The sequence below is a fragment of the Corvus brachyrhynchos genome, unplaced genomic scaffold, assembly GCF_000691975.1.
Source record: "Corvus brachyrhynchos isolate BGI_N302 unplaced genomic scaffold, ASM69197v1 scaffold175, whole genome shotgun sequence".
NCBI lineage: Eukaryota > Metazoa > Chordata > Aves > Passeriformes > Corvidae > Corvus > Corvus brachyrhynchos.
Window position 1 is genome coordinate 2,234,948 of NW_008238448.1, and position 19,041 is coordinate 2,253,988.

Genomic DNA, 19,041 nt, shown 5'->3' on the forward strand with positions numbered 1-19,041 from the left:
AAAGAGGTGTGTGAAATACTCTATCTTCAGACTTTTGCAAAACATAAGGGCAATGTAGCTGAAGTCTGTGCTCTAATTAGGAAGGCTGAGTCAAGTGGTGTAGCTAAGCTAAAGCTTTAAAGCATCCCATTGGTGGAAAAAGGTGTCAGGTAATGGTGGCATGGTCTTCAGAGTTAAACTACATACTGGTCTGCCCATGTTGTTCAGAACTGAATAAACAGAAAAGTCTCTTGTATTACAGAACATGAAAATGGGTAATTATAAATGGGTAATTACAACTTAGCAGTAGGTCAGTTATAGAATCAGACTTCTTTAAAGTAATATCAGTCTCTTTACCAAAGTTTATACAAAAGAATATTTGCAAACAAGTAAAATTTTAAAAGTTTGAAAAGACCTGGGAGACAAGTCAGGGAACAGAGGTTGTCCTTTTTTTAACCAGGACACAAACAATGAAGGGTTGGCAGCTGTTTCCACAGTCTGTGTATTTCCATCATTGCTGGCAGAACACTCCAGAGTGAGAGGACTTCAATTTCAGGCCAAATATGTGCTGGAGGCTGGTATGCTGTGGCATCACATGATGTTTAACAAGTCATTTGTGATCATACCATCTTCTTACATCCTCTTCTGCAGGAGACGAGGTGCTCAAAAGATCCAACTCCTTTTTCTTTGCTGTCTTGAGAACAAATCCATTATACTGCTGCAGAGTCCCATAAAATGTAAAAATTTGAGCTTGTAGCAGTATGCTCGAAACACCTCAACAAATGTCTATATCCTCTATTATTACAGCAACAGAGAAGCAACTTCAAAGCTTTTCATATTAAGCACTTCAACACTCTGCTATTTCTTTTGGAAATGTCTATAATGCAAGAACGCTTAGGCAAGGAGAGTATATTTAGGACTAATGAGGAACTGCCTGTATATAATTCTGGATTCAGCATGCACACATACTTGCTTCATCTGTTCTACCCAATGTATATTAGCAGTAAACGAGGCAAATACAAGTGATTAAGTGCCTTACTATGACATTGAACTACATAAAGCATTTCAATTTACCCATGTATAGGAAACAAAACCTCTTTAAATGCCTCCTCTTAGATAAACTGCTGCTATTTTGAAATTTTGAGATAGCCAGTTTTCACCTTCTTCATAAGGGCCTGCAAAACATAGCACTCTTGTCCAGCAGGAGTGCTTTCTTTGCTGAAGTGTCAGCCCTGAATAACAAGGGCGTGTGGACATTCACAGTAACTTTATTTCATTTCTTACACCTGCAATGTGGCCAATAATGTGTTGACAGATGAGTCTTCCTGGCATGTACTGCTTCCTATAGGAGTACAATGTATACAATTTCTGTGGCAAATCCTTACCACGCTGGAGACCCACTGTAGCCCTAACACTGAACCCCTGAAACATCATGGGACAACACAGCAAGGTAAGGTGACATTCATTTCCACTCTACTTGCTTGCATACTAGCATTTCCCACAAACTGTAGAATTATTTACAGGAGAACTGGGCAGTAGGTGAACCCCAGCTACACTTGTGTTTACCACCAGCTCAAAAAGAAATGCATTTGGCGTGACTTCTACTCCTATTCTAACTGTTACTTTAGCCATTCCACTTTCATTTGCAGTCCCCTTTTTCCACCATGCCATAATGCATCAAACACATAAAGCCACAGTCACTTTTACTATTTCCCAATCCTTGTTCAGATTTTCTGGCACACATGAAGTCTTGATTTAGAAGAGGAGGTTGCATCTTTCCATACTTTGCAAGACAAACCCTTGGCACAGTCACATCGTTGGAAAATCTCCAGTCCATGGGACCCTTTCTTGCGCTGTTTGGTGCACACCTCCCCCTGATGCAACACAGGCTTGCAAATTTTGGTCCAGAAATGGCGAGCACAGCAGTGTCCCTCAATACAGTCTGATGACCGTAGGCAGGGATCTCCTTCATGTCCTAAAAAGAGCAACCAAATTATTTTATCTCATGGGAAAACATGAAAGTACAGATTCAGTGCAGACTTATGCAAATGAAACTCAGAAAAAGGGGAGGTGATATTTCCACCTGTGGCTATTTGAAGGATGTAAACACAAGACTTAGTAAGGAGAAATTCTGCTACAGGATTGTAAGCACAATTACAAGTGTTCAATTACATGGCTATTACAAGAGGAGGATGTCTTCAGTCTTGCACAACTGATAACATGATTGTCAGTCCACATCTGATACAGAGAAGAAAGCAGATGCTGTTTCAATCACAGGAATGTCGGTTGACATTACATCACTTTCTGAGTCATGCTGTGAATTCTCACAATAGACATTCACTCCCTGTGAAATTACTGCCTATTTCTGGTTTCCACCACTGTATCTGAAGGAACAGAGCAGTCCAGCCCAAGTGTGATCTTACCTTTTATGTGTGACAGCTTGGATCGGGGCCTCCCCAGGTTGTGCCATCCCAAATCCTTGCTTGCATAATGACCATTCTTCTTGTTGCGTGGCCCTTCTAGAGCAGGGATGTGAGGAGTAAGGATGCTTTCAGTTACTGGAATGCAAATACCTGCAAGGAAAAGACAGTCACTCAAAGATCTGCATAAGAGGAAAAGCAGCTGAGAGACATGCACTGACCAGGTCTGGATGATGAAAGCACTGGGGTTTGACCTCAGTGACGCTCAGCTCCAATCACACGTTCACTTCTGGTTCCTGGCACTTAGCTTCACAACAGCTCTGCTTCAGTCACTGTCAGATGCTCTCTCTATCACTCTGACTTTCTGGTCTGAGCCCCTGGAGACCTCCTTACAGACATGTCTCTCCAGCCTCCAGAGGAAAGTATGGGAATGCAAGCAGTATAGTTATAACCCTCCCCAGCCAGAGTAGATTCAGGATTCATGAAGTCTCCTTTGCTTCCTTAAAATATGACTTCTGTGCAGTCTTCCAGTGGATCAAACCACATTGAATATAGAGCTGTAACTTTAGGCAGCAGCAGCAGTATTTTTGTGTTTTCCCACCACAAAATATAAAAAAGACTGGTCGTACCTGACCCCTAAACATAGAAATACTATTCAAGAAAATTAGGCAGATTGGCATGAAGTAGACGATTAAATTTTCTTGGTTTAGAAATAGAAGTGCCATCACCCAGGAAAAAACACTTGCTGGGCACACACACAGAAACAGATGATGTCAAAAGGCTGATTTTCTGCAGAAAAGCCCAGAGCTGGCAGCCATACCATTGTTGCAGCGGTTCCCGGGACAGCACATCCCATCCCGGTGGCAGCGCTTCTTCTTTCTCCGGCACATCATGCACGCAGACGTGGCTTGGTGAGGGCTGTGGCAGTACCGCCCAACCTCGCATTCCTTGTCGTTAGTACAAGGATAGGCCTAGTGGGGAACAGAAAGGTTTACAGTGAGGCACTCTTTTGTACAAGGAATGGATGCAGCCCATTAAAAACACCCAACAAAACAAGCAAACAAAAAAACAAGAAAACAAACTATCACCAAAACCTCCAAAATAAAACGATACCTGAGGTAACAATTCATGGGACTAGGAGATGCACCTAAGGATGCTCCACTGCAGCCATAGAGCAATTTTTAAGCTCACACAACTGCTGGCCATTGCTTAAAGAATAAGAGAGATACAACCTGCTCACTCGTAATTTAATCTTTCCTTATCTCAAATGTATGTGGGCACAAGAGATCTCATATTTTTGTGGATTCAGGGATCGGATTCATAGACAAGAGCTTAAAACTCCACAATGAAGAATCAACAGGGTCATGAAAGCCGTAAAAATACTGAAACACACCCTCCAATAAGCAACATTTCATTTGAAACTCCAAGGAGACATTTTTCCTTTGACAGCTGTCAAACACACTGGTTGATAATAAGCTTAGTGTCGTCACAGTGACTATCTGCATTGCAGTCATTCAAATGTCTTTGCAACTGCACCACTTGTCCCTGGCCCACACCAGTGGGACTCCTTGGAAGTGAACAAATATCACTGGTCACCATTTCACTTTGATAATCTTTAGTTCACTTACTGTCTTAGAATACTCCTTAAACTTGCCACCTGCTAAACAACACCCTATGGTATGCAGCATGGAATATATTATAGAGCACAAAATATCTTGCACATATAATTCCCTGCAAGCAGATACATGGGTATACAATTCTTCTATATTCATCAGAGCCAGCATTAACTCACAGGAAAACAGCCTTTTTAAAAAAGGATGCAAAAGCACTGCATTCTCCAATAAAGTTTGTTCCTACAAAAGGAAAAGACAAGCTGCTTGAAGGAGACATAATAACACATAACTGCCACATTCCAGGATGCTTTCTGCTGACTCCCACACAGCTACAACTATGCTATCTTTCTGAATCTAATTTTACTGCCTATTAAATTAATTACAGATTTTTTTTTCCCCATTCCTCAAAATTATACTTGAGGAATTTGTTGAGATAAAATAGATGACAATAAATTCTGTGCACTTCCTGGAAAATTATGTGTACACTTCCTCAATTAATTTTCTCCAGTATTTCAAAGAAATAAAACTGCTGCTTTTCAAAATGATTTTTCAATAAATTGTTCACCCCAAACAAAAAGGTCAACATCATCGTTGCAGTGTAGAATGATTACTTTTCTGTAATCATATTTTAAATCAAGACTTATATTGCTCTCAGAAAAGAAAAACTGCGAGGCCTTTGACAATTCACTTTGAAAATTGTTCCTTTATATGGAGAAACTCTTATTTATCTATCTTCATACCATTCTGTTGAGAATCACATAAGAAACAAGAGGTCTTCTAATAAACCAAACAAATTTCTCTAATGTCAGTAGTCGGAGGGGAAACTAAGCCGTTTTTCATGTTACTTCATGAGTTGTTTTCTTTGTCAAAATTTACTTCACAGTACCAGAAGTGCTGGCTGGATATTTCCCAAGTGCTGTTGTCTCATTACTTCTGCCCTCTGAATATGTGGCTTTGAGAATTTTTCCAGGGTGCAGCTGTTTGGAGTAATCTGAAGGATGTGGAAGTCTTTTAGCCTTAAGAGTGAACATTTCCTCAAGAGGATGAACATCAAAGAAGGACAGATCTTGTAAGCCAGGAGTACTAATAACAGAAAAATGCAAACACTCACCTTTTTCGTACTCTTAAGGCATAAGCGATTCTACTTATTCTTGCGAAGCAGAGCTAAAGTGCTTTTCCCTCAATCTCATCACTCCTTTCCCTCATTTTTCCACAAATAAATAAATAAAATTGACTTAAAATTTATTATACAGTTACCGTAAAAGTAAGACGTCCCTGATTTAAATGATACCTTACAAACCTAAGGATCTTCCAATGCAAAAAAAATTGATTTTATATAGACTTGTGCATGGTTATACTGGGTTTAGATAATATTAACTCTGCTAGCTGGAGAAAATGCAAATAAAAAACAGATGGACTGGCTAAAACCTGGAGATGAAGGCATTTTAGACCCTTGTCTGTCATCAAGACCTTCATAACCACATCTTTTTTCCAATATGGGCATGTGGTATACACCTGCAACTTGTCAGCAAGAAGCCTACTTGCAGTTTTATTTTGGTTCCTCAAATAGCTTTTCAAAAAAAAAAGAGTTCCCTGATCCTGAATGGTGCTAATGAATGCTCTCAGATACCCTATCTAGTGATTGCTTTACTTTTGGCTTTTAAGCTGAGTGACATGGAAAAGATATTTCAAGATATGCATCTAATTGTCAGTTCTAAGCTCTGTCCTTGAGAATGGTAAGAGTAATAAAAGACAACTTCAAAAACTGCTAGGGAAATCAACACAACCCAGCCTTTCTTCCTAATCTAGAGCCCATTCCTAAATAAAAATAATACTTTTGAATTACAATGAGCCAAAACTAACCTACCTTAGGCAAATGAACGCAGCACATAAAAAAAAAATTCTGTTACATGTAGCTCAGACAACACCTAGCAAGTCCAGTGAACCAGTCATATATAAAACCATCTTGCAAATGCCTGATGTCATCAACTGTTTCAATCTGCCAAAACCACCACGTATTTATAGCCTGGCTATCAATCACAGGGACCTTGAAACAAAAATGCCTATATAGCCTTGTGTCTGTTTCCTAGTCACTAGACATTCATTGGAATAATTCTTGCTCTCAGGAAAGTAATTTCTATTGCTGAGTAGCATTCACTATTAAAAGAGAAAAATAAAACAAAATAATATATTGTGTACATAGCCTTTGCTAGCAGGAGGGAAATGCATCCATAATTATTCCTTTGTTGTCAGTTGAGTCAATCTAGGCATATTTCTTTCTTAAAATACAGGGTAAAGAAAACACACTTGTAAAAATGTGCACGTTAACTATTGTCTATGCATAAGTCAAGGTTTTCAAAATCTCCTACACCACAGCGCCTGGTACAGAGTCTTTACGTTCAGAGAATTGTGGAGAACATTTCCTATATACAACACAAAGACACAGATCAGTCCCAGATGCAGAGGGAAGAAGCAAGCTGTAAACCAGCTCTACTTCCCCAGCAATGATAACTAATTCTATAAGGCACATCATCCCTTCACATTCTTCAGCTATACGTATCATTTTCTGGTTGTAAATCTCTATCCACTAAACATAGCTTTGATATCATGGGAAACCAGATGAAACTGAGATAAAATATGTAGCGCTCCCTGAAGCTGCATTTAAACAATCTTATTTTTTTATCCCAGTTATGGGCAATCAAGTCACCCGTAGGATGACATAAACTAGATTTGCCTGTGATAATGAGTCACATTTTCAGAATGTGTTGTCTGATTAGGAGCATTGTTTACTGACATGTTTTTTCCTCAGCCATTCCAATTATTTTTGTATCCTTGTATAAAAGACACTGTTGATTGCTTGTCCAAAAATTTACAGCAAAGGGATTTTTGCAATGTTGGAGGATTCAGGCTAGGTATTGAAATGGGTGTTGCTTGTGCTGTGCCAAAATGTCACCTGCATCAGTCCACCACGACTAACCTTTACCAGTAAGGTCACAACAACACAGAAATGTTGAACTTTTCTCTTGAAGAGAGAGAATATTCCTTCCCTTCCTGAATTTATATTCAAAATTCCATGAGTGCATGATAGAAGTACTCAAGGGAAATTATGCAGACAATAGAGGAGAAAAGTTGGGGATTTTTATAGTTGAACAAGTCCTTCCAGGCTACTGAAGATCTTCCTTTTTATATTGACTTCCCAGGAAGGCTGAGTAAGGAACTGACTGTCTAGATTTTGTGACTAAGTGGGTAATGTCGTTCCCATGATTTGAGAACCGTGGAGCAGTGAGGTTTGTGTTTACCTTTGTCTTCCCCTTTTGACAGAGGACCTCTTAGCCCCTCTTCTCAGTGCAATGACATTTTCTTGATATTTTTTCTGGAGTCATTTGCTATCACACGTATTTTATAGGCACGACAGAGTTTCACTGCAAGCTGTAGCAATACTAAGTGGTGAGACTGCTGTGCTAAGAAGTCAAACAGTTTGAGTCTCTCTGTCTGGCACTATAAAAAGTAATGGAGAAACACTCCAGGGGAAGAGTAAGACAGATGCTGTAATGTGCTGAAGGGTGGGGAGACTGATGGCAAATATACTTTACTGAGCTTTGGGAGATAAGGTCTTGAATTTCAGCATGGCTTCCAGCAAATAGTTGAAGACAATATTCCCAGCCAGGTCTTGGTCACCAGGCTCTCATTTGTTCGTATTATGAGGTCTCATTTGTTTTTATGCTGAAGTACTCCCCGCCATACTGGCTAACTATGTCAGTGAAATTTACCTAGGCTGTGTCATCACTTATCCAGCACAAGCAGTCCTAGACACCGCTGGCTTCACACCCACCTTCAACGCTGAGAGGAGCTGTGCCTAAATATGTGTTCTGATGGAACAGATATCAGTAGTGATTCCCCCAGAAGCAGTTAACTTTTTTTTTAAACACGTCATAAAGTCCAAGTGCAGAGTCAGTCCTGGCAGAAAACCATGGCTACTACCACTCCCAGCAGAAGAAAAAGCATGGAAGTTGTCCATTAGCCTTTCACTGCAGATGCCAAGCAGCACTCAGTAAGACAGATGAAGTCTCATGCATCACAAAAATGACAGTATCACTGCACTTACCGTACTGGACACTCTGCCGGATTTGGTCCGCACAATCATCCCCTGATGATAGTGGGGACTGAACTGAAGAAGAGGGGAAAAGCCTCGACCAGTTGTACAGCCAGAAAGTGAGAGCTCTCCAGAGCTACCAGGTCAGCCCTTTGTCATCCTCTCTCACTTGGCCAAGAGGCAGTAGCTATATTGCAAAGGTGAGACAAGGAAATGGACACGTACATTATCCCAGGAATGGCCTTGCTTCCCAGGTACCCGTATGTTAGAAAACAAATTTAGGCTCTTACTCGGTCTTGTACGTACTATCCCTATTTATTCATATCCTGTGCAAGTACCCATGCCGCTAGGCTATGCTACCACATACTACAGACATGTCTTCTGCTGCTGCCAAAATCTCTTCTACATCACATCTACACAATCTTTTATATTCACACAGTGCCCATGAGACAGCTTACCACAAATGAATTGGTACTGCAACTCACTCTATTACTCACTTGTTACTTAAGGAAAAAAGGTTATTTTCTCTATTTCAATTAATCATATTTCTGTAAATTTTAAAATAATGACTGTGAAGGACATGGAAGCTGGCCTCTCTGCAGCCAGTATGCCGGCTAGATGATCAAAACTGTCCTGAACTATAGGCAAGAGGACAGAGTTTCCAACCTCCACTTGAGAGATGAACAAAAGAGCTTGTTTGCCCTTTAGTCTTGGGCATATTGCTTAATATTCCAAAGCCATCAGGCACAATGAAGCAACTAACTGGCTCAATCATGGTGAGAGTCTCTCCTTCCCATCCTGCTTTGGACAGGACAGAACTATCTTTCAGAGCAAGGACTTGATCCCCATGGAGCAAACATATGAAATAGCCACAGGGGTGCCATGTTTTCTTTTTCTTTTCTCTTTCTCTGAAGAATTAGTAATCCAAATTAAAAGCATGCCAATAAATTAGGAAATGCAAACATATGCTTTAACCAAATAGCCCGCTGTCAAGACTAACTACAAAGAATGCAAGTCATTGTTTGGCTCCCCAGTTGGGCCTGATTCTGAGTTGGGATCTCAGATTTGTTTTGGCTTTTAACAGACCAGCATTGGTGGGACAGTTGTATGCAACATGTGGCCTATAGAGCTAAATGAATACATCACATGTGGGATTTGTCCCACTCGCCTCTTTGGAGACAGAGTGAAGAACCTCTCTATGAAGTCTGAGAGAAATCCTAACATGATTTCACAGGATACAAACCTTAGTAACAATGCAAATAAGAGCTCTTTATTCTGAGCCACATGAATGTGATAAAGCAGAATGGAGGGGGTAAGAGGGGAATTCAAATCTTTTTAGTAACCAACTAACAAAGCAAACTCCCTGCTCCTTGTGGGTTGTCTTTTTTTTCCCTGCAAGGCAATTAAACTACTTACTGATGGCTTCTCAGGTGTATCCAGAAAAATCCACCTCTGACAGACTTCAGCCTAACTTTCTCCTAGCTGCTAAGCAGATGTGTAGGTTAAGATGTGGATGAGAAATGACCATTATTTACTACTATTTTATTGTTAATCCCAAACAAGAAAAGAGCTTATCAGCAGTCATCTGGAGCGATGTAGTTTTCCCACAGCACTGCTGATGTTGCTTTTTTCTATTCTTAGCTCAACATAGGCACAGATGATAGTGAGGGATCTCACTGTGTGCAAGCACAAAGCCATGGTTAATTTATCCCACAGAGGAAATCATGCTGTGCTCTCAGACAGCTCCAGACATGGATCCTGTCTCAGACTGAGAAACCAGAAACTCAATTCTCAGTGACTGCTGTGGCACAGACCGTTCCTGAAAGAAAAACTTACAGTAGTTGCAATGAAACAGATTTACTTCTTTTGGTTGCCATAGCAAGTTTAATGATTCAATTTTTCTCACCAAACCTCCTTCTCATTAAAATAATATATCTCTGACCCATTTCTCTGCCAGACCTAAAGAGAAAAGCACCATCTTCAGCCTCTAATCATAGGCACTTTCTTCTAGAGAGAATTTATTTTTAACTCTTCAATTTAAAACAACACTGCTCTAACATGAGGTCTGATTCACAGAGTGCTACATCATGGATACATGTACTGCAGCTTCCAAAGATCCTTCCTTCAAACTGTGTGGATAATGGTCCCAGAAGCCTGCATTATTAAACAATAAATATTCATGTTTCAAAGGAATTCTCAATCCACTGCTAGACCACCAGGGGAAGAACATTTCTACAGCATGCAGTAGTTCAGCCCTCATGATTTCCTAGAGCGAAAGAAAATTCCGATCTTAACCAGGAAACAAACCTCACTGAGGTCCCTCTGTACCAACAGGCAGAACTCACAGGGGCAGTCTCATAAGTTTTCCTTGACCAAACAATAATGCCATGGAAAACAACATCCTGTTCTGCAAGCCCTAGACAGTTGTGCATGGAGCTGTGCTTAGGGGGAGTGTGTAGCTGCGTCTGGTGGAGACAAACACCTCCAAATGAACAGGGGAGCTGTGTTGCCCTATTTCACACAGCACTAGTCAGTGTGAGCGGTGACTCTCCCAGTGCAGATAGAAAAATAACCTCCAAAGATTTTTCCTGAATGAGATCTCACTCACACTGTTACCCTATGGATCTCCCAGCCCACATCATGGATTTCAACAAGCATTTTAGATCTAGACTATCTAGATCATTCCAACCTGTTATTCTACAGTTCATAATTCTACACCTGTTACAGAACTACCTACATTTTGTGTCCTACTGGGAGGGCGTAGTGTCTGTTTAAAGCTGGCCTTGGCTTCAGAAGGACATATGGAGGAAGGTAATCTGAAAGACTACAAGTGCATCAGCTAAATAATGAGCCACCTACTCTACTTGATTTTGAAGGCAGCTTCCTGCTCTGTAGAACTGGGACCTTACAGAAGACATGGCTATAGAAGTTACAAAAATTTGGGGAACAGTCAGTTTGACCCCAAATGTTACAGACTCTGTCTCACAATGTGTATGATTCATATTGTCTGGTGAACTACCAGCAGCAGCATCACAACAGAGCATCAAAACAATATTAGGTAATCTTTGAAGTCAACAGTGTAGTACTAAATCAGTGTGACAGGAAACCTCCAGGTCTTGATTTTACATCATTTTCAAATGCACCACCAAAGGCTGCTCAAAAAATGAAGGTTTGTTAACATGTGCTTTGTTCTATGTCCAGTCTTTTCAACAGACTGTTCTTGCTCTTTTATCTCTGCCTTTTCCCCACCCCTTTTCTGATGGTTTTGCTTTTTAGTTTTGTCTCTAATTGGCTATTTATCATCCATTTCAGTATGAGACTCTTCTGGCTTTTTGATAAATATGTTTACTGCGATGGATGAGCAGTTGGAATACTAAGAATACTACCCAGATGAAAACAGCTAGCAGACCCTATGGCTCCTGAAGTACCAGGCACTAAACCAAAGGGAAATAAACAGATGATGTGGTTGGGTGTAGAATAACACTGCTGGGAACTGGCAGCAAGTTACTGTTTAACACCTGGGTCTGAACATCCACAAATCATGGCACACTTTCAAGGTGGAGCTTTAATTTGGAGCCATCTCTGTAAGCATATATACAAAGCAAGAAAAATGAGATGACAGCTTTACCTTCTCTAGTATTCCTGCTAAGCGAGTAAACTGCCTTTGCTTTCAAACATTCATAAAATCTAGAAAAACAAGGGGGAAAACCTGTCTTACTGAAGTCAGTGCAGAAACTCTTCTTTGTCTGCTACACTGCCTGGAGAGTGTTTTCAGGTTATAAACATTTGTTCAGCATCTGCAATCCTCACCCTGGAAATGACTTTTTGGTATTCCTTACAGAATACACTTTGCATTGCAGAATACGAAGCATTTAAGACACCATTTTTCAAAATGCACTTTCTCTGGTTCTCATATTTAAAAGGACAGCCCTGCAAACATGATTTTGTGGCAGCTGGAGAGACAGCCAGATGCCATATGTCTGAGAAGGATGAACTGCAGTCTCCACCTCAGCAGAAGACTGCTGACCACAACCTAACATCATTACCAAATGTCAGTATTATTGTCTCCTTCCCTTATGGTCATTTATGTGAGAACACCTGGCTCATATGCCTCTTTCAATCCCCAATTCTTTCTCTATGCATCAGAAACCACCACTGTCATCTGATATTCCAAACGCCTTCCCTCTTTTCCTGTTTTACGTGAGCCCTCTGCAATGTGATGGCTGTGACTGCTCCACTGCGAGGGGAACTGAGAATGCCAAAGCAGCTACAGAGAATGAAATCAGACATCAAAAATCCATCAGTCCAGCTTTAATGTCAGAACAAACAAACAGCTTTGGGGCACGTGCACCACCTCCCACTTTCCAGTCTCTTGTACCACAGGTGATTCAGAGGCATTGCCACAGAAGTCCACGAGTTTTAAGGAAAAATAAAAAAAAACCAAAAAAAGTTAATATTTCTTCAGTTTTTACAATTGGTCTGCATGAGTGAGACTGAGAAACAGGACAAGTCAATAATGCAGCTTGGGGCTTTCCTTTTCATAGCAACAGGAAGAATTACAATATGAGAGTGCAGCTCCTCATTCTGACTCATTCTAGGAGCAGTTCTAGGAGCAATTCTGAGGGCACAGGCAACCTCCCTGAAGTGCTTACGTGCTTGGATGAGGAGCCAGCAGTGCTTATGCAATGGGACTACCTGCAAATAATCAGCTGTCCTGGGAAAACACTTGGTCACAGCCCCCTGAGGGCACAGGCAACCTCCCTGAAGTGCTTACACTCATATTGCTGCTCAGCTGACTCCTCAGTAAGAGCAAAATGAAAACTTGCAATACTAGGCTATTAAGGCAAATTATCACAGTTTACTCAAAGAAGGCCAAAGATGAGAAAGAGAAAGGATCCCTAAAAGCTTCATTAAAAATGCCATTGTACTCTTATTATATGATTAAGTTGGAACTGCCTACCAAACTTCAGCCTGTGGTAAATAACGTAGCAATCAAGGTTTCAACACTATTCACCCTTTTCCCCCCTTTTCTTTTAAAATGCTCCTGGTTAATTTTGCACAAACAAGAAAACGGGAACAGCACAGCAAGGCAAGAATAGCTTGTGAGTAAAACCAGATGAAGACTAACATATTTACATAGTGTAATGACTTCACTATTAATTCAAACAAACCCAGACCCCCAATTCTCAGAAGAGAGAATGAGCACATGTAGTCCAAGAGGCAAGAACAGGGTGGCTTCAGACTACATTTATGTCTGGAGTCCCTGAGTTAGTGGAGACTGCTCTTGGTTTCAGTCTGGAATAGTCACTGGGGGACTATCTTTCATTCCAGACACTGTACTCTGACTACACCCTCTTCTCGATCTTATGGGCCCCTTTGCATTTTCAAGCAAGACTTCCTTCAGTGCTAGGGACCACGACACAAAAGAGACAGAATGGTAGGATTTCAGAAAACACCTAATTTGTAGGAAAAAAGCCTGACTTAATCTGATAGAAATGGAAAAAAAAGGGAGGGGAAAGAGAGAAAGAAAGAAAGAAAGAAAGAGAGAAAGAAAGAAAGAGAGAAAGAAAGAGAGAAAGAGAGAGAGAAAGAGAGAGAGAAAGAGAGAGAGAAAGAGAGAGAGAAAGAGAGAGAGAAAGAGAGAGAGAAAGAGAGAGAAAGAGAGAGAGAAAGAGAGAGAGAAAGAGAGAGAGAAAGAAAGAGAGAGAGAAAGAGAGAAAGAGAGAGAGAAAGAGAGAGGGTGGCTTCAGACTACATTTATGTCTGGAGTCCCTGAGTTAGTGGAGACTGCTCTTGGTTTCAGTCTGGAATAGTCACTGGGGGACTATCTTTCATTCCAGACACTGTACTCTGACTACACCCTCTTCTCGATCTTATGGGCCCCTTTGCATTTTCAAGCAAGACTTCCTTCAGTGCTAGGGACCACGACACAAAAGAGACAGAATGGTAGGATTTCAGAAAACACCTAATTTGTAGGAAAAAAGCCTGACTTAATCTGATAGAAATGGAAAAAAAAGGGAGGAGAAAGAAAGAGAAAGAAAGAAAGAAAGAGAAAGAAAGAAAGAAAGAGAAAGAAAGAAAGAAAGAAAGAAAGAAAGAAAGAAAGAAAGAAAAGAAAGAAAGAATCCTACACAATTTCTGAATCAAGCCAAAATGGACACTGTCCTATTCTAGTCATTGTCAGCATGCAATTACCTAGAATTCTGGCATTTAACATGGAATTAGCTATAAATCTGTTCTCTGCCCTCAAAATAAATGGTTCTGCCACTGAGACTTGCATTTATCATCTTCCCTGCTACCTTTTACCCTATCTTCTGAACTTATGTTTTCAAGCACTCTCTTCTTGTCTGAAAATAATATTCTTTATGTGGAGTTACAGAATCTCTGCTTTGTTCCTAGATGTCTTGGATGTTGGTCAACAAAAAGTCATTAAAAAGTTTAATCCCCTATGTTTGGCACTACATCAGACTGAGAACAATTTCTTTGTAACAGCCTTTGGAATAAATACGCATTAAAGGGGGAGGGGGGGTGCTTTTTCCTTATACTGGTCACCCACACTTTATAGTGGGTGGCCCTTTCGTTTATCCCATTACTGTTACTACATTTCCACTTCTAAAGCTAAGCCAGATGCAGCAACCTGATACTACTTTTTAGTTCTCGCATCTTTATTATAGTGAAAACTTCAGTGCATATCTGATTCGTGTTAGGAAAGGCAAAGAAGCAGGAACCATGGTAATATTGTACCACCTTCTTGACAACTTCTATTCTGCATGAGCTGAATTTCCTAGGGTACTGCGTGCTTCGTTAGCAGGAATTTTTCACATTTAAGTGCCCTGGAGTGCAAACACAGAGTCAATCTATATATGAGTTCCTCTTGTTGGCATTGTAACCTTGCCCAGAGGCAGTGTCTAGGTCCTGTGCTTCCTTAGAATTCTACATGATCAGTTCTTTACCTGCTAGATAGCCTACATAGCAAAACCAACAAGGGCAGAGAAGATTTTAAGTGTTTTACTTCATTGGTTTTGTCTGCCTTTTCTATTTTCTTTCTTCTTTCTTTCAAGCAGATGGGCCCAAGGTAGTGGGGTTTAAATGGCTTGCTGTGCCAAGGCCACATAAGAAGTGCACAGTACAGAAATAATTAATTTAACTGCATGATTATTTCTTTTTTTCTGAATTTGTACCCTTCCTTTCAGACATGCTAAATATAAGTGATAGTGACTGTAACAATTATCTCCTTTATAAAGAGACACAAATCAAGATGACCACATTTACCAGCCAAGTAGGAAAAAATGTGTCCTACTTTTGAGTGATAGCCATGGAAGCATACTTTATAGAAACATCTCGATTTTGTAAAGCATATTTTACAGACAAACTTAGTCTATTTAACAACTGGCAAAAATCTTTTAGAGCATGGCTATGTTCAGAGTTCTCCCTAAACTTCATGTTGAAACCAAATATTGACCATGGCTATGTGATTATCACAAAGGAAGGTTTCCTGCTAGAGTGTTTCCTAGAAGATATGGAGATAGGATTTATTGTTTTCCTATACTTCACATGACACGCCAGAGAAAAAAAAAAGAATTTGAATTAGACAGATAAAAATATTTGTAACTAAGTCTTGGGTAGTTTACTAGCAGTAGTGAAGTTACTCAGATGCTTGACATTATTTACATGTTTATGCTTCTGATAATGTATTTGTAATAGTTTACTGTACACAAAACATGATTCATCTCTTGGGCAACAGATTATTTTCCTATTACATGTCAAGGAGGCAGAAAAGCAGACTAGACTGACATGAATTAAAAGTACTTCATCACAGAAAAGTAATGAACACCGGGTGGTTTTCCTTAGTCATGAGAAGGGTATTTCCCAAGTCAAGCAATTCCCTTTCAGTTTCCTGTTCCTCTAACTCTCCAGGAGACAGGACTCCTCTGAATACATTGGAATTAAAACAACTAGACAACACATTTGCTTGGCAAGGTGCCCTGTGGGCCATGTCTTTAGCTCTGATGAGCACTTGGCCTTGAGGATCTCTCTCCACCTGCACTGAACCAACTCTTACATCAGTGGTGGTTACACACCTGCTCTGCTGAAAGAGCTGCAAAACCCACCGGGCAGCTCTTTGCATACCAAAGTGACTAAATTCACCTGAGTGTTTGCATGTTTTGTGAAAAAACACAGGGAGAAAATCCAAACAGAAAATGACCACTTTCCCACAGACCACTCATTCTCAAAACGGGCACAATTCCCATTGTCCTAAGAAGTTTTTCCCAAGTAGGAAAATCATAAAGTAACTGCGTATCAGTCTTTAAAAGTTAGAGTGTTTTCTAAATCTGGTGGATTTTCATTGAAAACAATTCAAAGGTTCTTATGAGATAGGAGCAATCAGCACTTTGCCTACTAAGAGGAGCTCTCTAAACTGAGGCCCTGGGGCGCAGTCTTGCTGCTACTTGCTGCCTGAAAACCCAGAACTGATTGTTTTGGTGCACTGTTATCATTTTAACCAACAGAACCTCCCTTAAGCACGTCCCTTTCAGGACCTGGCCTGAAGGCAAGACATTGCTTATCTTAAAGGGTTAAAAACCAGGAGATAACATATTTTAGAGAGGTAAACTATGTCATAAAGGAAAAACATACGTTTACATCACTATAAATAAATGACCAGTCAAAATTCTTGGTTTGAGGGTGTCAGGCTATCTTCAGCTGCAACAATAGGGTGTATGAATTACTCAATACTTAGCTCAAGCCTTAGATAGCACATAGCGTACTTACATAGTTATTATCTAATGTAAGTATATTTAGCCAGGTTTATTCAATTCAAAAAAATATTTTCCTCAGTTAAACCAATGCAATCATGCTGAAGCCTATAGACTGACTGTGTGAAAGAGCATAAGCACAGATACTGAGAAGTCCCTCAGTAAAACATGTCCTAAGTATACTGTCCATCAGTTAGGCCTCTGTATAAGTCAGAATATTTCTTGAACATAAAATACAACTACATTGCTATTTTGATATTTTTCTAACACGTTCTGAGAGAACATAATCATTCTGCTCCAAAACATCCCTTTCCAAGTATTTCCTTATTTTTCCTTATCTTGTATTAACAAGACTTACCATGCTTGAACACGAGACCTGGCAAAATAAAGGAAGAAGCACATCTTAGTGCAGTTAGCCCATTTTTCTTTAAACAGAGGACAAAGGTCTACACACACACCCTTGCAATCACTGACCTATTTCTCTGCTGTAGTTTTAAGCCTTCATTATAAAACTCAGTGAAGGGAGATGGAAGGCACTGACAAATATCAGCACTAGCAGCAGTGAAACAATCTGTCACAGCACTAAGACCCAGCCATTTGTAGAGTGATGGCCAGTACGGAGTGCATGCTAAGAGAAAAATACAAATGCCTGGATCCTCCCCAGCACCACTTTCAGCTATTTTTACAAACATTTGCTGACTTTCTTTCCTCATTTCTTTTCAGTGTCAGCTGTTTTTCACTGATGGCTAAGCCACAGTTGTTTACAATACACCAAAAATCAAAGTTTATGATCTTAGGTCTTCAAGTCAAAGTACATCTAGTCTGGAAACGAGACTCCATCTTAGACCCAACTTTCATGTAAATACACACACATCTAAATGGAAAAACGCTCTGTGTGTTACAGATTTGCTGAGGAACTTGCAGTAGTATCCTTATCATTCCTATCAAGTGTAACTCAAGAAGGACTTTTGAGAAGTTCAAAAGAAAAGCAGCAAACCGCAGCTTGAATGAGACTCCATTAGGCAGAACTCTGTCCATGACTCTCCCAGATCACTGTTTTTATTAGCAAGCTGCATGAGTAACAGCAAAGCTATTTGTACAGTGCTCAGCAGGCTGGGTGCAGGCTCCCATCCTGCCAGAGACCTTTTAGATGCTGAATCCATCACTGCTGTTATCTGCTCTGTGAGAAAAAACCTGATGTAAACAAAAGGAAATTTTGTGTCTGGCCAACAAAGGGGCTTTCCCAGCCAAAATAAGAATGAAGGTTTAAAGTTATTTGGTAAATCAAAAGGCTAAAAAGCCATGATCTTGCTATCTCTCCCTAACATGAATATTCCTCACAGTGATCCCATGGTTTTACTAAGCTTCACAATAGATTTACTCATTACAGACTTAGCTCATGAGAAAAGATTTGAAGAGCAAGTCATCAATACATACCAGGAGAAAAATTATGAAATGTAGATTTTCTGTTAGTTGGAAGCATTCACTTCCAGTTACTTAGAGCAACTTGGACAAACTTTTGAAAAGAGGCATAGAAATGCTTTGTTTTGAGCACAGAAAAGCCAAGACCATGTCTGTCGTTTTTTCTGAAACACCACATCCACTCATCTGTGTACTGAGTAATGTCATGGTCTGACAATGTCCACCAAAATCCATTTTGTACATCTGAAATGAAACTCCTACAAAGCTTAAATAATCTGATTTGAAGACAAATCAAGTCCATGAAAATAAGTCATTAGACCAGTACTTCATTCAGAAAAAGCAGCCATAGAGCACTCCATAAATCTACTTCTGCTTCCTCTGAGCAAAACCTCAGCTTCAGTTAAGACTCCAGTCCAATACTACAGGGTAAACACATCTGAGAGAATCAACCAGATCAAAGGCTTGATCCTAAGTCTTTCTCCATTGGTAATTAGAGCTGAGACAGTCCTTCCATTTAGGCTGCCTCATACAGCCACCAAACCTACTCCAGAAATGACTTAAAGTAGCTATAAAGCATCCTACACACACGGCCCCATTTATTCTGATGGTGTTACTGACTGAGGGGTTTGTCTCCCAAGCATGATCACAGCAAAGAAACACTGCTAATAACACCTCATCTCTCCAAAGGTGCAAGAAGTGGGTAAAGTCACCCTTGATTTGCTGCCATTCAATTAACTGCTGAACATTGTTTTCAAAAA

At 40.1% G+C, this 19,041-nt stretch overlaps 1 protein-coding gene across 1 annotated transcript in view; it reads right to left on the reverse strand.

Moving 5' to 3' along the window:
- Positions 1-214: 214 nt before the first annotated feature.
- DKK2 (dickkopf WNT signaling pathway inhibitor 2) overlaps positions 215-19,041 on the reverse strand; it is a 39,357-nt gene continuing 20,530 nt past the window's right edge. The window contains exons 2-4 of the mRNA XM_008635607.2: positions 3,220-3,370; positions 2,403-2,552; positions 215-1,954 (exon numbers count right to left, since the gene is read on the reverse strand). Of these exons, the coding sequence (XP_008633829.1) occupies positions 1,704-1,954; positions 2,403-2,552; positions 3,220-3,370 (552 nt within the window). The 3' untranslated portion in view covers positions 215-1,703. The remainder of the gene's footprint in view (positions 1,955-2,402; positions 2,553-3,219; positions 3,371-19,041) is intronic.